Source organism: Solanum lycopersicum, chromosome 9 (genome assembly GCF_036512215.1).
Source record: "Solanum lycopersicum chromosome 9, SLM_r2.1".
Lineage (NCBI taxonomy): Eukaryota > Viridiplantae > Streptophyta > Magnoliopsida > Solanales > Solanaceae > Solanum > Solanum lycopersicum.
In genome coordinates, this window is record NC_090808.1 from 7,720,048 (window position 1) to 7,740,892 (window position 20,845).

The window sequence follows — 20,845 nt, forward strand, 5'->3', positions numbered from 1 at the left end:
AACCTCATGATTCAATAATCACATTTATATCTTCTAAGTCTTTTTCAACTGCAGACCCACAAAGCAAATCAGTTGTGACCACTTCTGCATCATCCACCACATGCTTCACATAAAGGTCTAAAAAGTCACCATCATTTAGGCCTTTGATTAGATTTAGTAAAGATAAATCAGTGTCCACCTCAATAAATTCATTTTTTGTGAGGTCTTCAACACTGAACACACCTACAGTAATATACCCCAATTGTTTAGTGTAAAAAAGTAATTCTATTATTTAGAAGTGGTCCTTGTCGATATTAGCATATTCCACCTCCTTTTTCCCTTTATAAGTAATTTCATTTTTTTCCTGAATAAATTTACCACCATGATGAAAAAGATTTATAATACTAGCGTCCATAAGATTCCCTAATACAAGGCCTCAAAATTTTCTGACACATTATGGACAATAAAGACAAAAAAAACTAACTTTATCCAAATATTAACAACAACCACCACATTGATACTAAAATTCAATATATATCAATAAAAAACACAGGCCAAACACAAATATTAACAACACACCACCACTACAACAATAAAAATTACATAGAAATTAGGGAATGAACTTACCTTACACTCGTCAACTCGAAAATCGTGATTGAACTCCAGAATCGTCTGCAATCTTCGATGATTCCTTCAACAAAACACTCGAAATCACTTTAAAATTTGAGAATTTAAGCGATAAAAGTCATTGAAAGAGGGCGATTCTTGGTTTTCTCGTCTAGATTCGGGTTAGAAGTGCTTTGGGGGGAAATTGATTTTTAGATTTGAGGATTTAATATGTGGCGCTGGTGTGTAATTGGGTTAAAGTATATTGGACGAAATTTCCATGTGGGAAAGATTCATCTCACGCACCCAATTACCAAAAATAATTTGTTAAAATTTGACTCCACATCAGCCAAGAATATTTAAAAGGATCAAATTATTAGGGGTTCAAGAATTCAATATGAAACTGGGTTAGTTGAGGTACCTAGCATGTATTTGGTCATAAAGTTTTTTTGAGAAATGTATCCATTGCATGTTAGCTTTAAGTGATTCCTAATAGAATAAAAATCAAATGGAAAAACAGAGACTAAACATTAGAACAGAGGGATGACAAAAATACTCGAAACAAATTATATATTACAATAGAAAAACGAAGTGAGATGGATACTGACCTTCTTCGGCCTCAACTACTTTCTATTGAAATTGAGAGAGCAATTGAGAACTTTCAGATTCTCATTACTCAAACATATGAATGCAATGAATAGAAGACTCTTATTTATAACAAGAATGTTAATCTGTAACTAATTAAATTGTAACTACTCTGCAATTAATTAAACAATATTTAACTAACTGTTCTAACTAACTTTGTGAAACAACTAACTAATTACCTGAACTGTTCTAACTAACTACTTTGAATAGTCCCCTCAAGCTGGATGTACTGAAAATATTCAGGACACCAAGCTTGGCAAGCAGAAAGTTATGTTGAGATCTTTCCAGAGCTTTGATTAATAAGTTGCATGTTGATCCTTAGTGTTGATATAACAAGTTTTGATCAGTCGTTGTTGTACTCTCTCCCGAATAAAATGACAATCAATTTCGATATGCTTTGTCCTTTCATGAAAGAATGGATTGACTGCTATCTGTATGACTGCTTTGCTATCACACTGGATGATGACAGGGTTGTCTACTTTCAATCTCAACTCCTTAAACAATCTTGTTACCCAAACTATTTCAGCTGTTATTGTGGCATACTGCCACTGCATCGCAAAAATCAGTGATTGTGGTCTATTTCTTAGAGGTCATGAGCAATTCCAGACCTGGTGCAGCTCTGATACATCTAATCCCTTTTACTTCCAATAGCATAATGTGGTCTTCTGCATAAACTGACTCAAGCATTGAATTGAAAAAACTATATCACGCCTAGTGTTAGATAAATCAATTTTCCAATGAGTCTTTGATATCTGTTTACATCACCAAATAGGTAATCCTCAGAATTGAATACTGTACATGTTAGTTTGATATTGCTTTCTAAAGGTGTGGATGAAGGTTTAACACCTGTCAGTCCAGCTTCAGACACTAATTCAGGGGCATATTTCCTTTGGTTCATCACAATTCCTTGTGCAAACCTAGAAAATTCTATTCCCAGAAAATACTTCAGTTCTCTTAAATCTTTGATTTTGAAGTGATGATGTAACACCTGTTTGGTTTCTTGTATTAACAAAGAGTCATTTCCTATAATTAATAAGTCAGCTACATACACAAGGACAATAACCAATGTTGATCTTTTCTTCTTGGTGAACATTGAGTAATCTAAATGATTTTGTGTATAACTAGATTCAGACAAGACATCAGTTAACTTTGCATGTACAAAATCGAAACGAAAATCGAACCAAACTCAAGTCTAATCAGAAAAAAACTCAACTAGTGGTTCAGTTTGACTTGGTTTGGTATTGGAAAAAAAATCCGACTATATTTGGGTTGGGTTGGTTTCAACTAGAAAAAACCAACCCGAGACCATATCAACCCTACATTATATATGTAGTATTAAAATTTATCATACATAAAAATATTTACTCGATATCTTTTTAAAATATTTCTTCTACTATTTCATAGTTTTATCTTTTAATATATTATTTCAAGTTTAAAACATAGAATTCGAAATGGTCCAATAAAGATTATAGTTAATAGATGTTGATAATTATAAAAAAACTTAAATCAAAATCAAATTAATACTAATGCAAAAAGAAAATCAATTCAACACTAAGAATGACAATAATATTGAATATTTGTTCTTTAGTTTTACATTGGTTTAGACAATTAAAATACATATCTAATTTTAATTTTTCTTAAATATTTAGTAATGTAACTAATACTTATTAGACTTATTTTAGCATGATTTAGTACTTTTCAATTATAATTATTTTAATGACTTTACAATATTCATTTTATATGATGATTTCATTGTTATTTTTTATTGAATATTTTTGTTGTATCAATAATCATTCCATATTTTGTATTATTTTTAATGAAATACCTTAAATAATTGTATTTTGGTTGGACTAAAGAAATATTTGGAGCACAAGTTAATTATATGTTTGTATGCAAACTTTACCCAAAACACCAAAAAATGTGAAAAAACCCGAAATTTATTAGTTTTATTTGATTTATAAATTTAAAATTTGACACGATGATTTGATTTGGTATTTAAGAAACCGAACCAACTCGAGGTGAAAACCCCAAAAAAATCAAATTTTACTAGTCTGGTGTGATTTATAAATTTAAATTTTTTTACCCAAATTGTTTGCTTTGATATTTGAAAAACTCGACCAACCTGGTCATGTACACCCCTACCTGTCAGTCCAACTTCATACACCAATTCAAGGGTACACTTCCTATGGTTCATCACAATTCCTTATGCATACCTACAAAATTCTTGTCCCAGAGAATACTTCAATTCTCTTAAATCTTTGATTTTGGAGTTATGATGTAGCACCTGCTTGGTTTCTTGTATTAACAAGGAGTCATTTACTGTAATTAACAAGTCATCTACATACACAAGGACAATAACCAATTCTGATCTTTTCTTCTTTTTGAACATTGAGTAATCTAAATCACTTGTGTGTAACCAGATTCAGACAAGACATCAGTTAACTTTGCATTTCATTGTCTAGAGGCCTATTTTAATCCATACAATGACTTCACTAGTCTACAAACCTGATGTTTGTCCTGTTGAGCAAAACCCCTAGGTAATTCCATGTGTACTTCCTCAATCAAATCACCCTTCAAGAATGCATTGAACGCATCCATCTGGTGCACAATCCAATTTTTTGATGCTGCAATGGCAATAACTAATCTCACAGTTATCATTTTAACCACTGGGAAAAAAGTCTTCTGATAATCAATTTCCTCTGATTGTATCCTTTTGCTTCAAGCCTAGCCTTGAATCTGTCAACCTCACAATTTGCCTTGTATTTAATCTTAGAAACCCATTTACACCCTATTGCATTCTTCCCTGGTGGCAGCTTCATAACAGTATAGGTTCTATTATCCTCCAATGCTGCAAATTCTTGGTTCAATTTCATTAGACAGCTCGCTCAATTAAACTTGATAAGTAAGAGATAACTATTTGTAGGAAACACAACTTGTAAATGAATAAGGATGGTCAGAATAAGTCACTTGAGTCACATACTCTTTCTTCCATATTGGAGGGTGAAATATCCTAGAAGAGAATCTAGGCTTTACTTTGTTCATAACATCTAGACTTGTTGAGGATTCTGCAACATCCTCTTGGTCTGGTACTATTTCTGAATCATGTACATCAATTGCTTGAACTTCGTCTACATTATTATCTAAACTAACTTCATACCTTTGTTGTTGGTCATGATTGTGTCATGCCTCATCATCATGAACATTGATAAGTGCATCAATATCATAATCCTTGAGTGGTTCATTGACAAAAGTTGGTATGTACTTGTCCTGCAACTTTCTAAAAGGAAATATATGCTCCTTAAAGATGACATCTCTATTTACTGTGAACCTTTTAATGTCCAAATCATACAACATGTACCCCTTCTAAGTGGATGAATATCCCATCATAACACAAGCATGTGCCCTAGGATAAACATTTACTATTCTGGTTGTATATGCCAAATAACCTAACTAGACGAATATGTGTTTTTTCTCCAATAAATACTGTTTTCAAGATGATATATTTTATGAATATGGAATAACTATCGAATTGACTTAGTTGGAAAATTATCTCAATTTGTGTTTATGCAAAGACGATTTCTTTCTTCAATTTCTTGAACCTTTTATACAGTTTGATTTGCCTCCATCAACTTCTATAAGGAAAGGAATTACAAGCTCATTTCCTTCTTAAATTTATCTATATTTACTGATTCATCGTTATTACATACTTCTATGTACTGATGTCATTGGACATGCATTTTTGTATGATGCAGATACAAGTGTTTAAAATCATTAACATGTATTTAGTTGAGATCACTTTACATTTCAGATAACTTGGGTGAGCCTCATCGCATTTCGGAGGACTTCACATTTATTTTCTAGTTAGCTATCTTGATATGTCGTGGATTTTGTCCTGACGTCTACTTTAATTAATAAAAGCTTCATAGATAGGTAGAGTTGAGGAGTCTCTCAATATATATATATATCCATTAGGGGCTGTTTGGTTACTGGTTAGAGTTGTGCATGTATTAGTTATGCAGATATTAGTTATGCAGAGTTTAGTTATGCATGTATTAGCTATGCAGTGTTTAGTTATGCAGATTTTAATTATGCAGGGTTTAGTTATGCAAGTTTGGTTATGTTGGTTTAATTATGCGGGTAATAGCTATGTGGATATTAGTTATGTAGATATTATTTAGTTACGTAGAGATTACATTACATGAATTATTAACTATTGAATATTAAACTTGTTGTAAATTATTAATATATATTATTTACAAAAATAATACATGGTAATAAAATGTGAAATATATTGAAGAATATATAATGCTAATACTGTGGTTAGCATATGTACCGTTAAAAATATACCACCAATTTTTAATATTAAAAAATATTATATTTGTATAAATCAATCAAAATGGCAAATATATAAAAAGAAATAAAAATAATCTATATATAAAATAAGAAATAAAAACAACACATGTTGATAGGACACAATAAAGTTTTCAATTAAAAAAAATAAAATAAAATAAATAAAAATGATCTAAATATTAAAAAAAAAAAACTATATATAGAAAAACAATAAAGTTTCCAATTAAAACAATAAAATAATTTAATAGGGTAAGTATGTAATTTATCACTTTAATACATGTATAACTAATACCCGCATAACTTATTCCATCTTTTACCCTGCATAACTTTTATACATAGATTTCCTCACAAGTTATGTTGGTATTAATTATGTAGGACAACAAAAGTGCAACCAAACATGATATAAATTATGTTGACTTTTATACCTTATAACTTCTACCAAACATACTAAGGCTAATAAAATTTTTTATACATGAATAAGATGTTTCTTGTACAGTAACCAAACGGTCCAATGTTTAGGGATGAGTACTGCTGCCTTGTCCTGAGCTGGCTATCTCTTCAAGGATAACTATAAGTGAAACTATGAAGGCATGATCCACATCTGAATTCACTTTCACCATGTATTTGTCTCTTCCTAGGAATACACTTCCAGTTGTATACTTCTTATCCATCTACATTTCCAAAAATCCAATAATGGAAATAATGTAATTAAATTTAAAAAAAAATAATCAAAGTTTTGGGTATATATGAAATACAAAAAACAAGTGATCATGAGGAAAAAATAGAGTCCAAGCTGCATAGATGTAATTAATCATTGCCCAACTCCAATAAATACACTACGTATTAAATTAAATTCTTTCAATATGCATGTGTTACACTATACAAATTGTCACAACGAAACAACTAGTACTTGTTCAATTTGATGAGTGAGAGTTGCTTAGATGGTAAGCATTCCTCACTTTCAATCCGAAGGTTGCGAGTTCGAGTCACCAAGAAAGCAAGGGTCGGGACTCCTAGGGATAAAAAAGTACTTGTTCAATTTCATTTAATAATATGATAGATAATTTGTTTTTATCCTAAACATGTCATGCTATTTTATAAGCATAAAAGCATATCATTAAATAAGCTAAAATTATCATTAAACGTGTCATTTTTTTTCTCTCGATATACATAGAAATTATAATATAACGTTTGGTTTAATTATCATATAAGTAATTATTTACCTTTCTAGAAAATTATATATATATATAAAAAAAAAATAGGAAATTGGATTTTACCTGAGCAATTAGAGTGGATGATTGTCGAGCAAAAATATCACAATTTGACTCCCTGTAGCTAGTTTTCATTCTAAAATCACAAACTTGTTGTGATATATTATTGGCTAAGAATATATCCAAGTTTCTTCTGAATTGAAACATTGAAGAATTCTTAGCACTAAATATGAGGTCCTTTTCATCAGTGCTATCTCCCTTAAAACATTCCCATCTACTATGCCATGTAAAATGCTGCACCAAATATATTTCATCAACACCTTAACTTTAAAAGACAAATTTGATGAGTTATAGAAATAGAAGCATAACTATATGCTCCATCCATCTTAAAATAAGTGTTACTCCCTCCGTTTTTTTTAAAAAAAATTATCTGACTTGACTTGACACGAAATTTAAGAAAATAAAGAAAATTTTTGAATTTTGTGTTGTGATCGTAACTTAAAGTTATGTGAAATGTACAAAACTGTCATTTAATCTTGTGGTCTTAAACATGCTACATAAAAAGTTGAAATTAAAATGTTACAAAAAAAAAAGAGATGATTATTTTTTTTAGACAGACTAAAAATGATAGGAGATTATTTTTTTTTTAAACGGAGGGAGTATTTAACAACACGGCTAGTTGATGTTTTAGAAAAAGCGGAACCTATATAAGAAAAGAACTTAATTATATTACCTTGCTTTTTAGGGTAAGAATTGGTACATTAGCAGCATCAAAAATGATCAACTTTCTACGAAAAAACCCCAAAAGATTTTCAATAGTGAAGACCATATTACCATTATCATCTTTAACTTCATATCCATGCCCACTAAAGAAGTAAATTTTCTTATTTATGAATAGTTGAAGAGGTTGAGGAGAACAAAATTGTGGACCTATCACAATTGTTTTGTTATTATCTCCTTCCATAACACAACTTTTACAAAAGAATTTGTTGGTATTATGTAATTTAGATTAATTATTCAAAGCAATCTTTATTATATTATAAAAAAAAAAAAAGGATTATAAAAGAGGGTGATGATGAGAATGATACTTTGAATTTATCTACAACGTATATAGTCTATTTATATTGGATAATAGTGTCGTGTATGAATTATATATTAATTGCTAACAAAGTCAAATATCCAATAGCACACGGTGAAAGAATATTCAAATTGCAACAAAAAAATTACAATTGAAAAGTCGTTCACTAGTCAAAGAATAATGATATAAATCAACAAAGAGACAATTAATTATTATAAATTTCAATAGTTGAAATGCATTGTTTGAATAAGTTATATACATCTTTGATTTGGATAGATTAATGAAAGTATGACATATTAGTATGTGTCATTGTCAATACTCGTTTTCTTCCGGTTTGATTTCATATAAATTAATTGTGTGCTGTTTTTTAAAAGTCAAGGTTTCAATCTTTTTTTCTTCATCAAGAATATACAATAATTGTTTTCAATTTCATAAGCTTTAATTTAATCATGTTTATCCAAGGTCTCCTTTATCTAGTTAAAAATAGTGTTTAGAACATCTTTAACACTATAATAATTAATTGTTATATATTCATACTACTACTAAATACTGAATAGTCACATGCTATCTCGCTGACAAAACACCCATGAAGATAGAGTCCGGAGCCTAAAGAGTATAAAATGTTAACAAAATTTTTAAAATGGTATATGAATATTTATTTTAACCAAAAGGGCAAAATCGCTGGAAGGACAGCGATTTCGCTCGCCGGAAAAAGTAAAATCGCTGCCTTAGCAACGATTTCCAAAACAAATTTTTGTTAATAATTTTTTAATAAATCGCTGTGTAATTAACGATTTCTTTAATTTTTTAAATTATTTATTTAATAAAAAAATTTAAGAACAAATCGCTGCTAGTCCAAATTGTTTTTTTTTTATTTTTTCCAATCAATTTTTTTTACAATTTTTAAAATTAAATTTTAAGTTATTTAAAGAAATTGTAATTTTAAATTTTTCTACTACTTATTCCAAAATAATTTTTTTAATGATTTTTTAAAATAAGTATCAATCAAAAATTTTCTAAAAATTGATTTTAAAAAAATTGGAGACAAATTGCTGCACTTGCAGCGATTTGCTCCTAATTTTTTTTTTAATTTCAAATAAAAAATTATGAAAATCACTGCTTAGGGAGCGATTTATTAAAAAAAATATTTTAGAAATCGCTGCTTAGGGAGCAATTTCTTAGTTTCAAATTTTTTTCCGATGACAGAAATCGCTCCTCTTCTAGCAATTTTATCCTTTTGATTAAGATAAAAATACATATACCATTTTAGAATTTTTGTTAACATTTTATACCCTTTAGGCTCCGGACTCAATGAAGGTACGCCACGAAATTGATGAGTAAGAATATACAAAAACGACAAGCTCGCTATGAACTTTGGGACTTTCGTTATGACTTTGTATGAATTTTTATTAATTTTTGTGAGTTAAAACGAAGCACAAATAGCTTTTATAAAGCTAAATCGACATAGGGGCTACCTTAACATGTCTGATTGCCTAGTCTTACAAAAACATGAATATCTTTCTAATATGAGATCAAATAGACAAAGAGTTTAGTGCTAAATCATTGATATGATATGTCGAGGGCCACTAACTCTTTACAGATTGGAAGAAAACGCACAACATATTTTACCCAAATTTTAAGAGATTTTCTTAAATGAAAGTTAAAATTATTTTTTTAACTTTATTTTACAACTTGCTTGACTTCAAAACATATTATACAACTATTGTTCATTTGAAATACCTTGTAAAACATATTTCTTTACACATTAAGCTCTTAGTCTTATCCCATGAGTTAGTGTAGCGTTCAAACGAGCAGGGTTTTACAACACTGGTATACATTGATCCGTATTAGCTTAATAAATTGGTGCATATTATTTTTATGAATATTTATTGGTCTATATTCACTTAATAAAATGGATATATATGTATTTTGGGTGATTCACGTGTATCTGAGATATCAAATACGTGAGCGAGATGGGAGGAAGGAAACGATATTTATTTATACAAATCGATTTAAATACTATATATCTAAAATTAATTACACTTAATTTTAATACCATATATCTCGAGATACATGTATTCGTACATACTTGGACATACAAAAATTTTGGTAAGATTTGTAGAAATGAAAACTAGCATAAATTATAATAATTGACTTCTAAACTTGTAAGAGTTCTATAAGTTATCCATTTTAAGTTCTTAAATTCAAAAATCAAAAATTGAAATTAAAATATAGATTGATTATGGAAATTTCATCTTTTAGTTTACTTATTACCATTATCCTCTATAAGTTTTACAAATTTTGTCTCTCGCGCATCATATAAGTGTATCATGTATAAAATGTACCTCGCACATCATATTAGTGAATCTCGTGCATCAGATTAGTGTATCCAGCGCATCAAGTTAGTATATCATGTACAAAATGTACATCAGATGAATGTATCATGTATAAAATATAATGTATCTTACTTAACGATTTAATGTATCCCGCGCATTAGATTAACATACAAACGTTTATATTATTGTATTCATTTTCAGGGACTTTTGTAATTATAAGTATTTAAGGAATATATTGAAATTTTACTTTAAAAGTATGTGATTCATATAAGGGAAAATTATATGGAATGGCAAACATTCCTAAGTAATTATATAATAGGGGTATAGTTTAATTTATTTACTTTCTATAATTATAGTTTTTTTTTTTTGCTATAATTAATGGGGTCCATCACCTATTATATAACCAATAGTATAAAAAACCTTTTTTTTTTAAATTTTGTTTATAATTTTATCAAAACAATATTATCTCTTCTATTCATATTCCACCTTTTTCTCCTACAATTAATACTTCTATCCGATTTAAATTTCAAATTGTCCAAAATTCAATTACTCTCTCTAGAAGTTGAATTCAATTTTCGTAGGTACTCCTAAATTTTAGTCGTTTTCCTTTTTTTTTCTTATTCAACAATTGTATATGTATTGTGTTTCTTATGTTTTTTCATATTTTTTTGATGAAATAATCGATTGTTTGTTCTTATTAGATCTCAAATTAGTCACAGAATGAATGAATCATCTTCATCTATGAGGATTACCAGAGGTATTCCATTGCATGTCAATTTTGTTGACAATTTACCATCGTTTTCAATGGGTTTAACTCAAGATTTTGGGGTTGATCTAGGGTCTATGGTAAAATCAAAACAAGTTCAACATGAACAAACAATGGAAGAATTGAGATCAAAGAAAAAATATGACCTTACGGCAGTTCAAGAAGTTATTAACAATGCTAAAGCTAGAGGCATTAAAATTGTACAAGGAGGAAGAAAGAGGTAAACAGTAAACATTGATTCAGAGGAAAATGCATGTGAAGTTGACGGATCTGAAGAACATAATGATCATGAGGTAGTGGCTTAAAACACAAATTTAGATACAATTTTTTTGTTACTTAGATGTCAATATACAAAACATTATTGTTTAAGTATATTTTGTATCCACATAATTGTATATAGTATATTGCATATTTAGTACACACATGTTTTAGTTATATATTTGTATATGTGTCTGTAGATTTGATTACTTTATACATACTTTAAGTTATGTATAATGAATAATATACTAAGTCTTAATAGTGGTAGTAGCAGATTGTATATTAAAGACTCATTATTATTTTTGTTTTTGTATATATATACAAAAAGTAATTGGACTTAGTTATACAGATGAAAAAATTTCATATATGATTATAATTTGTATATTTTATTAGTTATATACAAATTATTGAAGTTAGTATATATTAAGTTTATATACATATACAAAAATTAATCTATACATGACTTCTTTTAAAATTGTCTATTTTTGTATATATTATACAATCAAATTACTGAATTGATTTTACACTGATATTCTTTTTAATATACAAATACTACATCAAAAAAAAAAGTATATAATTGTATCAAAAGCAAAACACTTACTTTATGGCTATATACAATTATCACCAACGATTACCTGTATTCGCTTACACTGATCTTCTTTATAATATACAAATACTACATCAACAAAAAGTATATAATTGTATAGTACGAAATTTCTGCTTAAAATAATCATATTTTGAAACCAGTTTCTCAAAAAATAAATAAATTATGACACCACAATAACGAACACACATAAATCAAAATTTGTAAATCCAATAGAACATTGTATAATTATTGCAATACTAAACATGAATTTTCATCCAATGAACACTTATCTGAATTCGATTACAAAGAAAAAATAAAAAAAAATTGATGAAATGTTATTTCATAAACAGCAAAAACAAGTATATCTTTTGTTTCAATTGCTGTATAATTCTTATTTTTTTGAAAAAAAATTGAATTTGAACGTTTTACCTTAAAAAAAGGACGTTTACCTTAAATTATGGCATTATCTATATTTATTGTTAGCATATTTAACGCTTCAGTTACAAATCACTTTTTAAAATAAAATTATATGAATAAAAAACAAAAGAAACCTTATATACAAAATTAAAGATACCTAAAATAACTAAACTATACCCATAGAATATAATTAGGTAAACTATACCCATATAATGTTATTTAATCAAATAAGTTTGCCATATATGAAATTTTCCCTCAAAATTTTTATAATCCATCCGAACGGACCGGAAACCCATTGGGCCTAGGTTATATGGGCCTCCTTTATCGTCCAAACTCCAATGGAAGTCCAGAACCATCTTTGATTTCTGCAATTTACCTGAAACAACTTGATATCAATCTTCAGCTCCGGCGAAGAAATGTCTCTGTTCAGGCGATTATTCCCACTTCACAAGAAACTACACTCTTCTTCACATTCATATTCAGCTAGAAGCTCTATGAACAATTACTTTCTTCGTAAACGCAGAAAATGGCCACTTTCACTTTACAAAACCAAATGGCAAGAAGAAAAGTTAACTCATCAATTATCTATGCAAAAATTGGTAGAATCAACACCTAACAGATCTCCTAAAACTCATCTCCTATCAATTCTTCTCGACTCTTTCTCTGCCTACGAATGCGATCCAACTCCAAATGCGTATTATTTTATCCTCAAAACACTTACCCAGAACCCATCAACATGGGATGAAATCCCTCTAATTCTTGATTATATTCGTAAATTCGAAAATTTTGAGACACCCGAATACATATTCACTTATTTGATTAAGTTTTATGGGGATTCTAACATGACCCATTTGGCATATGAGATGTTTTTCACTATGCCAGCTTATAGATGTAACCCAAGTGTGAAATCTTTGAATTGTTTGATTTGGGTACTTTGTAAGAACAATTATGATCTCAGAATTGTGCTTCAAGTTTTGGTGAAGAGTCAGTTATTGAACATTTGGGTTGAAGAATCAACTTTTAAGATTTTGATTAGAGCTCTTTGTAGGATTGGAAAAACTAATAATGCCGTTGATTTGTTGAAATTAATGGTGGATAGTGGGTTTAATCTTGATGCAAATATTTGTTCTTTGATTTTATCTACAATGCCTGATGTAAAAGATTGTGTTGGGGTTGAGATTTGGGGTGTTTTGGAAGAAATGAGGAAGTTGGGATATAGTCCAAAAAGGGTGGATTTGTGCAATGTGATAAGGTTTTATGTGAATAATGGTAAAGGGATTGATGCTTTGGAGGTGTTGAATAAGATGAAAATGTGTGGAATGGTGCCTGATGTTGTATGTTATAATTTGGTTTTGAATGGATTGATTTTCGAAGGGGAGTATTCGAATGCAGATGAACTGTTTGATGAATTGCTTGTATTAGGTTTAAACCCCGATATCGTTACCTATAATGTGTATATCAATGGCTTGTGTAAGCAGGATAAAATGGTCGAGGCGTTAAGAGTGCTTGGTTGTATGGAGGATTTGGGGTGTAAACCTGAAATGAACACTTATCACACCATATTAGATGGTTTGTGTAGGTGTGGGATGTTGTCGTCTGTAAAAGAAGTTCTTGGGCAGATGAAATCGAAGGGTTTACAACTTAGTTCACATATTTATGGCGTTATTATTAACTGCATGATTAGAAATGGTGAAGTAGATGAAGCATATAATCTGTTACATGAGATGGTTGACATGGGGTTTGTTCCTCAGTCTATTACATTTGATGGATTGATCGGTCTTTTGTGCAACAAGGGTTCGTTCTATGAGGTGATGGAATTGTTAAGTATAATGTCCACCAAGAACCTCGTCCCTGGAATTAGATCGTGGGAAGCATTCGTTCAAGTGTTATCTTCTGCGAAAGAGTAAAGAAATGTGCAAGTGTAAGTTGCTTCTGGAACGAAGGGGACTAAATAGAAACTAGAGAGATCCATTGAACAATGATTTTTTCGTGTTGTCAAAGAATTGATTAGATCATGTAGGAACGATTGCACACAGGTTCGTTGCCTGGGAAAATCAGTTGCATTGGGTAAAAGTCACAAGTTCTGTGACCTGTGAGGCAGAACAGAAGGCATGCTGTGACTGAAATTGCATTTATGTAATGTATATGTTGTTAGTTGATCTGGTCTAGCAACCTTATCCTACATCAATCCCTAGAAATGTTCGACTTTGTGACAAAGAAATGGAAGGGCTCTCCCTCTCTGTCTTGAACCTAGACGGATTTCTATGTATATATTTTTGCAACCCTGTACTGTATTACAAAAAAGAAAATGAATGTTGATCAGCCTACAAGATGATGTATCACAACAAAAAGAGACTTTACCATTAATATTCAACACAATGCTTTTACTTTTTCTCCACAAAATGAATGTGACAGTGATCATCAACTGGTTTAAGTTTCAATAAAATGGACCATCTCTAGCAAGTGGCACAACTGGGAAAACTTTAGTATTATCATTGGAATCAATCATCACTTCTAAATTGGTTTTAGGTGAAATGTCAATTCTTTTGAAAGCAAATGGTAGAAGGATCCCCAAGTGGGCTCAGCTGAAAGATTATTTTCGAAAATCAAGTTTTTCATGTAATTCTTATAATTGTGGATAAGTTTATTGTGTTTGAAAGCATAGGGGAGATGGATTCAACTTAAATCCGTTTTTTTTTTCCCATGTGTTATTAATTAGTGTATTCTACTAAACAGTGATCTGAACATATAATTTTAAACCGTTGTTATAATTCAAAGGATTAAGACCCTTTTTAAGACATTCTTTCAACCAATGTTGGTAGGGTCTTGTTTGAATTCCAATCTCTAGTCATAACTTGGCTTAATCAATTTTGCCAATAATGTCTCTTTGTCAGCGAGAGTTGTTTCTATTAGGGGACGCTAAATTTGCTAGTCCTGATTAGTCGACACAAATGTAGACATATACATGTGTATGACATGTAATCGAATGACTCATCTTGTTAGTTACAAGTAATTATTATAAAGTCCCAAGTAAAAAACAAAGGTATGAAAGACTTATTTGGTTTTTGTGGAATTAAAGGTAGAAGTAGGACTATCATAAACCTATCGTTTCAATCAGAAATGACTATATTTCACTGTTTATAAGTCTTACCTATTCACAATAATGGGGTATTTTTAGTCCTTTTGTTTTTTAAATATTCAATGACATTGAAAAAGAAACCAGTAATTCATTTAAATAATAGAATGAAATTGCCAAGTGCTTTTTTTGATTGATTAGACAAATGGATAAGATTTAATTCTAGTAATTACTGATTTGGAGATTCGATTAATCTTCATATAAGAAACTAAAAATAAGAATAGCAGTAGATATTATGACTAAAACATTACGACATAGTGACGATAAACAAAAATATAATTTAAATGGAAGAAAACAAGAAAGGTGTCTTCCACTATGCATCATATTTTATTTGTTTGTGGAATGAGAATATACAACCAAAAATATTAATCTAAATGCTATGTTTTCATATTATTCCCTAAAGGATCGAGCTAGTTTGGCCACAGTGCTAGAGAGTCAGGAGTCGTTTGGTTTGAATACAAATTACGATTAGATTAGTCAGGCTGAAATTAGCTTAGTTATCATGAGATAAATTGTGTTGAGATTTATTTTTGTTGAATTTTTAATTTGTTATATTCAAAATAATATATATTGCATAAATTTTAAAAACAAGTTATTTGTTTAAAAATACCTTTCATGAATATTATCTCAAGATAAGTCTACTGATTATCTATTCCACGATAAGTTATTTCAAATTTATTAACTAATCATAAATTATGTGACACTATAACTTAATCTCATAATAATTTGATATTATTCTTCATGTGAATCAACCTCTAGAGATTAGATGCTTCCACTTCGTATTTGATAACCCACTATTTACCATGGGCAACAATATTGGTACACTAAAGGTGCATTATTTTCGGTCCTCTCTTTCTCAGAAAAAAGATCTCGTAATATTCTAATGCTCATCAAAAAAAAATTAGCGACACTCAATATATATATATATATTCATAAAGAGTATTAAATAATTTATCGGTATTAGTCAATATGATTATAGTCTTTGGGAACATTTACAAAAAAATACTGATTATCTTTAACATACATATTTAGCGATAATTAAGTTATTATTGTTAATTAATTGTATAATTTTAATGTTGTAACATCACATATATGGACAATCATCTTTTTCTTAAATACTTAACCATTTCCCTATTTTCATTCTCGTAATTATTAACGTAACAAAATAAGTATGTTTAAATTTTTTTTTGTAAATTTTCTTTTATTGAATTCAAAATAAATATTGGTTAACATCTGAGAATTAACCGATATATCGTTGTCACCATACAATTAAATCAATTCAATTATTTTCTTATTGACCTAATAAGATTTGTCTGTTCTTTAAGGAAACAGATTAAGACTTGACTCAAGTCTTAATCAACAAATCTCTACACTTTCTATGTTGATATATAGTGTGGTTTTCTACCGTGACTTTATGTTAAAGTAAATTAGAAAAGGGATTAATTAATAATTTTAGTTACATCCCATCAATTAAACATGATTCCACTATCATTTGCCTCCATTAGCTAGTCATCAATTGTTCATGGTGATTAATTACTATTAGTATTATTATTGATTATAAATGATATTTCCATTATAATATGATTGCCCAAATGACATTTAATTACAATATTCTTTTGTCTCCTCCATTTTCCTTAATCTGGGGGCACCTCATTAACCACTAATTACACAAACTTTTCCTCTCTAATGACAATCATTTCTATTGGATTTCACTGATGTCTAGTATAGTTTAGAAGTTGACAGCTCTCAGAATTATTTTATAATTAGAGTCTATTTTTGTGCTAAGCTACCCTGCAGTATACTATCTTATACATTTTATTTTATTTTCGTTTGGTATTGGAAGGATTTTATTTATTAAGTAGGTTTATTCATACAAAAAAAAATTGATCTAAATGATTAAGTTTCATTTGCATCTCCTTCGAGAGATTTTAACGTAAAGAAAGGAGATGCATAGCTTGTTTATGGCATTATACATAACAAATGAAATAGTTAAATAATTAGACTTATTTAACTATTTTGAAAGAGTACATTTAGATATTCTCAATTTTGAGAGAGTACTTATAGATAATTCGATTAATCCTCATTATCTCGAGGATATTCAATACTAACATATCATATAAATTTTGAAGGTGTACTCTAGATAATCATTTTATATATTGAGGTGTTAAACTACTGAAGACAAATTAAGGTGTCATATATGCATTTTTAAAATTGAAATAATTATCAATCGAAGCCAAGTTAAGATATCAATTTATATACTATGCCTAAGATTATTATATCGTTTGTTATCAACATGGTATCCTACTTATATCTCTATCAGTGGAAAGCCAGGTCAGTAAAACGCACATTATGTTTCCTTTTTACTTTTATGGAAGACACAATAATTATACATTTATTACTATTAATTTTTAACGATCAGTTTGGTGTATTAAATTTTTTGTTATAGGTAAATTTCTAGAAAGTACAGACTAAAGAATTTAGGGTCTCTTAAATTTATTGTAGGTAGCTTTAACTTACATTTTCAATAGAATTTATCGCAACTTAAACTCTTTGCCTTCTGATCAAGCTCCTTTTATTGCATCAATACTTTCTATTAGTGTATCTTCATTACGATCCGATTTAAGTGCTTTTGATAGAATTAGAAAAAGGTAAGAAGTAAGATTATAGTATGGGAATGGTCTTTACAAACTTTAAGCATGAAACTAATTATGGTTCTTTGGATCTCCAAAAATGTATTACACCATGGGAGCACTCAAAAAGTGCATTAGGACAAATGTTAAAAGAGGGCCTAGTGAGCATAAAAAAGGTGGTTTCAATTTACATCCACTATCCAACTTTTGGCCTCTAATTTTGTCTCATCCTTGAAACAGATGTATTGGTATTAGTTGGATGTTAGTTCTAGTCTTTACTACCTCATAGGCCGCTCAAGATTTTCAAAATCCTTCCTTAGCACAATGTGGAATATCTACTCACAAAGTAACTTTGTGTCTAGATTAATCCCTCACATGATCCCACGGTATGAGATATAGAATTTTAATTAACCAGCATCAAAATATAAAAAAATTAAATTACATTAGAAATTAAAGAATTGTTAATTTTTTATCTAACTACACAATATAAGTTTTTTTGACGAAAAGATATTTGTTGACATCACTCAAATATACGTGGATCTATTACGGGAAGCGCACATGCAAAACAAGTGAGCAAGAAAACTCATTTTATTTTTACAGATGAATTCAGGATCCAGAATCGAACATATTAGAATAAAAATAACAATCGGACCTAAAAGGAGCTTCAAAACCTATTATGCCTCAACCTCCCACTATTGTTTGTACTTTTTGTAGAAAATTAAACTCTATATAGTCAACCATTATAACATCTTTAACAATTGTTTGCGAATTGTTTATGTGTTCTTTATATTGATTAGTATTTAGTACTGATTCGTGCTTTCCAGAGAAGATGCCATTCTGAGAACTAAAAACATGTACTTTTAGAAGATGCAAAGGAATGTCAAAGGATTGGAGATCAATGAGTGGACCGCAAAGAAACGATCCTGACTCGCTGTGAGGTTGGTCAAAAATACAGAAACACAAAAAAGATGAAATAGACAGAATGTAGATAAATCGAGTTTAGAAAAATTATTGTGTTTTTTTAAGAAATTTAATCTCCTTACTATATTCGAGGTTCTCTTCTAAGATAAAACGGATTAACCTATTAAAGAAGTAGTGGTACGTAAAACTTCACTAATTTCAGCGAACACAAAAACAACAACAACATACACGGACTGAGTTGATCGACAATTTTGTTTTGTAAGAAAAATATATGCAGAGAGAAAAAATTTTCAGTGAGTGAAATAAGAAAAAACCTCTTATTTGGGAAAAGTAACGACTTTTCGGAAGGAACGAGTTCCTTTTGAAAGTTTTTATCGTTACGCGAATTTCAAATAAATTTCGTTACGCCAAATTAATTCTGTTATTTAACTAACATTCTGAATTAGTTTATAAGAGAAAGGAAATAAATTAACAAGATTGATTAAATAAAGTTTGTCCAAAAATAATATCAATCAATCACGTCATTTGACGAAGTCAAAGCCGAGCAACGACGACGGCGGCGCGAGGGACACCTTCTTCTTAACCCTTTAAGAACTAAAAGAAGTGTTTCATAATATAAGGACACCAATTTCCTTTCCTCTATCAATATGGGAGAAATGACTTTTCATTTGCAATTTGCAATGACTTTTCATTTTTCTCCCAAAATTGGTTCCCCCACTTTCTTATTTTCTCTTCTTATTTCACATTCACACTTTGCTAAAACCCAACACAAAAGGAACCTCAATTACCAACAAAAAAGTTCGTTGGTAAATTGATCAAATCGGTTGGCAAATTGAGTTACCAACCAAATGTCAACTTATATTAATCCGTTGTTAAAAAGCTCATCGGTAATTATTACCAACTAACTTTAATTTGTTGGTAAATTTACCAACCAAAAATCAGTTGGTACACATGCAAATATATTGTTACAAAATTTTGAAACATGTCTTTGAAATTTTCTTTGGTAAATTTACCAATTAATTTTTGGTTAGTATATCGTTAGTACTTTTACTAACGAATTGAAAAGGAGTTAGTAAATTTTTTTCTTCATTTTCGATTCATACATTGGTAATTGGTTGGTAATTTTAGTAACAAAAATTTTGTGTTGGTAATTTGCAATAAATTTTAAATACTTTTTTTTAATTTTTCCATCTAGTGTTCGATACCCAAATTGGAGCTTGACTAAATCTGGATTCACATCGGGAAGTCCCACATTGGTGGTAAAAGCACTCCCTAACAAAGATGATTATGTACCCAACAGAAATTGAACCTAAGACCTCTTGGTTAAAGATGCAGGAATACTTGTCACTACATCACAACCCTTGTTTGTAATAAATTTAAAATACTTTAGTATGATTATTTATTTTTCTAACAAATTTCTAGTTGATTGTTAGGTTGTTGATAATATATCATTCAAGTACAATGTTAGCTTAGTAATTGATTGAGAAATATGTTCAAAATATTATTAACTGAATAATTATTCAATAGTAAAATATTTATTAATTTATTGCATTTAAAAATCTAAGAACACGAATATAAATTCAAAAATAATAATTGATTTTATAAATCATATTTGAATGAAACAATGCAAAAATTTATGATAACTAGTTCAATTAATCTCATTATGACACATATTATTATATCAAAAAAAAATTAATTTGAGCACGTTTACGAAAAATATTGACAAGTATAAATTTTGGCCAAAAGTTAAAACACTTAACAACACAAACTGAAAATGGATGTCTCAAAATCTGAAACAATCATCTTGTTAGATATTAAAATGACCTTTTGAAGCTAATCAAACTGAAATAATTTTCATCAGAGCACATTTACAAAAATTTTTTTAAGCCAAATCAATTTTTTGCCATAGTTAAAAGTTAAATCGCC

At 29.3% G+C, this 20,845-nt stretch overlaps 3 protein-coding genes across 4 annotated transcripts; 1 reads left to right on the plus strand and 2 right to left on the minus strand.

Moving 5' to 3' along the window:
- Nucleotides 1-4: 4 nt before the first annotated feature.
- On the minus strand, nucleotides 5-3,888 carry LOC138338342 (uncharacterized). Its single transcript, XM_069289296.1, has 4 exons — nucleotides 3,736-3,888; nucleotides 1,991-2,218; nucleotides 1,610-1,778; nucleotides 5-222 (listed from the first exon to the last, which is right to left on the minus strand). The coding sequence occupies exons 1-4, from the start codon at nucleotides 3,886-3,888 to the stop codon at nucleotides 5-7; spliced, it is 768 nt and encodes a 255-aa protein (XP_069145397.1).
- Nucleotides 3,889-5,780: 1,892 nt separating this feature from the next.
- Nucleotides 5,781-7,882, minus strand: LOC104649042 (protein LURP-one-related 10-like). Of its 2 annotated transcripts, XR_011211462.1 has the most exons (4): nucleotides 7,525-7,882; nucleotides 6,858-7,085; nucleotides 6,020-6,251; nucleotides 5,781-5,924 (listed from the first exon to the last, which is right to left on the minus strand). XR_011211462.1 is itself a non-coding variant. In XM_010327479.4 (3 exons), exons 1-3 carry the CDS (start codon nucleotides 7,753-7,755, stop codon nucleotides 6,096-6,098), a joined length of 615 nt encoding a protein of 204 aa, XP_010325781.1. In that variant the 5' UTR covers nucleotides 7,756-7,882; the 3' UTR covers nucleotides 5,781-6,095. The 2 variants fall into 2 exon arrangements, 1 of the variants encoding a protein (XP_010325781.1); XM_010327479.4 differs by having other exon boundaries at nucleotides 5,781-6,251.
- Nucleotides 7,883-12,256: 4,374 nt separating this feature from the next.
- LOC101244407 (pentatricopeptide repeat-containing protein) lies at nucleotides 12,257-14,541 on the plus strand. Its single transcript, XM_004246262.4, has one exon. The coding sequence runs from the start codon at nucleotides 12,649-12,651 to the stop codon at nucleotides 14,137-14,139; it is 1,491 nt and encodes a 496-aa protein (XP_004246310.1). The 5' UTR covers nucleotides 12,257-12,648; the 3' UTR covers nucleotides 14,140-14,541.
- The last annotated feature ends 6,304 nt before the right edge of the window (nucleotides 14,542-20,845 follow it).

Coding starts and splice junctions, on each gene's coding strand:
- LOC138338342 (XM_069289296.1), bottom strand. CDS start 3,888: ATGATAACTGTGAGATTAGTTATTGCCATTGCAGCATCAAAAAATTGG. Junction 2,219..3,735: donor CTCAACAGGACAAACATCAG/GTTTGTAGACTA, acceptor GAAACCAAACAG/GTGTTACATCATCACTTCAA. Junction 1,779..1,990: donor AGGATTACCTATTTGGTGAT/GTAAACAGATAT, acceptor TTTGCGATGCAG/TGGCAGTATGCCACAATAAC.
- LOC104649042 (XM_010327479.4), bottom strand. CDS start 7,755: ATGGAAGGAGATAATAACAAAACAATTGTGATAGGTCCACAATTTTGT. Junction 7,086..7,524: donor TTCTTACCCTAAAAAGCAAG/GTAATATAATTA, acceptor TATTTGGTGCAG/CATTTTACATGGCATAGTAG. Junction 6,252..6,857: donor CATCCACTCTAATTGCTCAG/GTAAAATCCAAT, acceptor TTGGAAATGTAG/ATGGATAAGAAGTATACAAC.
- LOC101244407 (XM_004246262.4), top strand. CDS start 12,649: ATGTCTCTGTTCAGGCGATTATTCCCACTTCACAAGAAACTACACTCT.